The following is a 1,852-nucleotide window of genomic DNA, read 5'->3' as shown; positions in this document are numbered from 1 at the left end:
TAAAATAAAAATTTGGGTAATTTTAAGCCTTCGGGTTATTTTGACCCGCGAGGGACACTTTTGTTACAGGTACGGGAGGGACACACAAAGGTTAAATAAATTTACAATAGCAAAAACAATGCTATGTGTTTAATTGTATATTTAACTACCAGTTACCAGCAAGTCACTGTCTTAATGAGTTGTTTCATTAAGTAATTTCAATGGTTTGTTTAAACGGCTAATTAATTCAGTCATTGAATCATTCATTAAACCGATCATTCTATGTGGATTCATTCAGTAATGAAGCACCAATATGCGCTACTCTGAAAAGCAAAACAGTTATGCCTGTTGTTTCAGTTATTTAATTGTGTCTAAATTGTAACGTTCAGTATTTATTTAACTACTTTATAAATTCACTATGACTTTTGCAATTGTGCTTCTATTTGGTAGAGAACAGCACTGTTGCTCATGTGATATTGTCATGTGATAACTATATCTTTTGGTGTAAATATAAGACAAAACCAGGCATTCTACTGGCGTTAAATATCACATTGTGGAAGGCAAGTTTTTGTTTGATTTTTGCAAAACGAGTGACGTTGTTAAATCAATAATTTCGTTATTATCATAGACGATACATATCACACATGTGGCACGCTTCCTCTGTTTATTCTCCCAGTGTCTTACCAAAAAGTAGAGCTCTCAGTGCTTAATTTGTACACATAGTTCTTACTAAAATGATCGAGCTGCTTTCTGCTGTAACTTGCTATAATGCAACACAGCTGTACTAAGACCTGACATTTGATGATACAATAAGCTGTACCATCTTATGCATCAGGATTGAAATGGCAAAGTCGGCCCTGCCAGAGAATGCATGCCAGCTAGACAGTCGGTACTGGAAGATCACAAATGCAAACGGAAATGTGGAGGAGGTCCGTGGCCCTGGTGTTGTGGGTAAGAGCACATCCCTGTAAGCTAAGAGTAAATCAGAACAGTCTGCATTGGTAACTGAATTATCAAGATAGGACATTCTGAGTCTGATGATACACAGGGCAATGTTTCCATCAACGGGCAACCAGGTGAGACACAGGGCCTACAACCGATCTAAAATATCCAGATAGAAATTTGTTACCCGTTCTCAATGTGAAAGTGTTCAAGCAATATTGTTAAAAAAAGTTGCCCCATGTATCATCAGCCTAACAGTATCTTTCTGTCCATGTAATTCACTGTTACAGCTACTCTACTTTCTAAAGAATGTCCTGCATCTGTTTTTTGCGTATGATGAACATGCAGGCGAGTTTCCAGTGATGACACCTGGTAAAGTTCACGAATACGCCAGCTGCACCACATTTTCCACCACCTCCGAGTACATGGAAGGCCACTACACATTCCACCGGCTCAAGAACAAAGAGGAAGTGTTTGACGTTTCAATCCCACGCTTCCACATGGTGTGCCCACCATTCCGTGAATCAATGGTGCGGTCGGTAAGTTGCTATTTATGTCTTTCTGTAATGTCCAAGAAAAACGAATATCCAGGATGCTAATGTGTGTACATTTGTAATTTGAACTCCCTCATTCTGTGCTTGTCTCCCTCATTTAGAGCTCAGTCAGTGAGGCGTCTGCTCCTTATGATGAGGAGAACTCATCGGACACAGATGACTACGAGGAGGGAGATATGCGTGGCATGAACATGGCTGACCCAGGAGGACGCTGCCCTCGGCATGTCTGATGCAGTTTTACATGTCCCCGGCCAACACCCGCCCACAGATACTGACGCACAGACACACTCACACAAACAGGAGAGCAGGAGGACAAACAAAGCTTTTAGGCATCCATTGTTTATTGTACAGCGCTCTTGTGCCTGTCACCTCTTGAA

General features: G+C 40.9%; 1 protein-coding gene across 1 annotated transcript in view; it reads left to right on the top strand.

The window, feature by feature from the left end:
- Positions 1-1,846, top strand: part of LOC107560097 (F-box only protein 3-like) — a 5,973-nt gene extending 4,127 nt beyond the window's left edge. Inside the window, exons 4-6 of the mRNA XM_016244147.1 lie at positions 815-930; positions 1,270-1,460; positions 1,577-1,846. Coding sequence (XP_016099633.1) covers positions 815-930; positions 1,270-1,460; positions 1,577-1,705 — 436 coding nt within the window. The 3' untranslated portion in view covers positions 1,706-1,846. The remainder of the gene's footprint in view (positions 1-814; positions 931-1,269; positions 1,461-1,576) is intronic.
- Positions 1,847-1,852: the final 6 nt, after the last annotated feature.

Source organism: Sinocyclocheilus grahami, unplaced genomic scaffold, assembly GCF_001515645.1.
Source record: "Sinocyclocheilus grahami isolate Dianchi unplaced genomic scaffold, SAMN03320097.WGS_v1.1 scaffold710.1, whole genome shotgun sequence".
Classification (NCBI taxonomy): domain Eukaryota; kingdom Metazoa; phylum Chordata; class Actinopteri; order Cypriniformes; family Cyprinidae; genus Sinocyclocheilus; species Sinocyclocheilus grahami.
The sequence above is the reverse complement of the archived record's forward strand: the minus strand, read 5'-3'. Positions and strand labels throughout refer to the sequence as shown.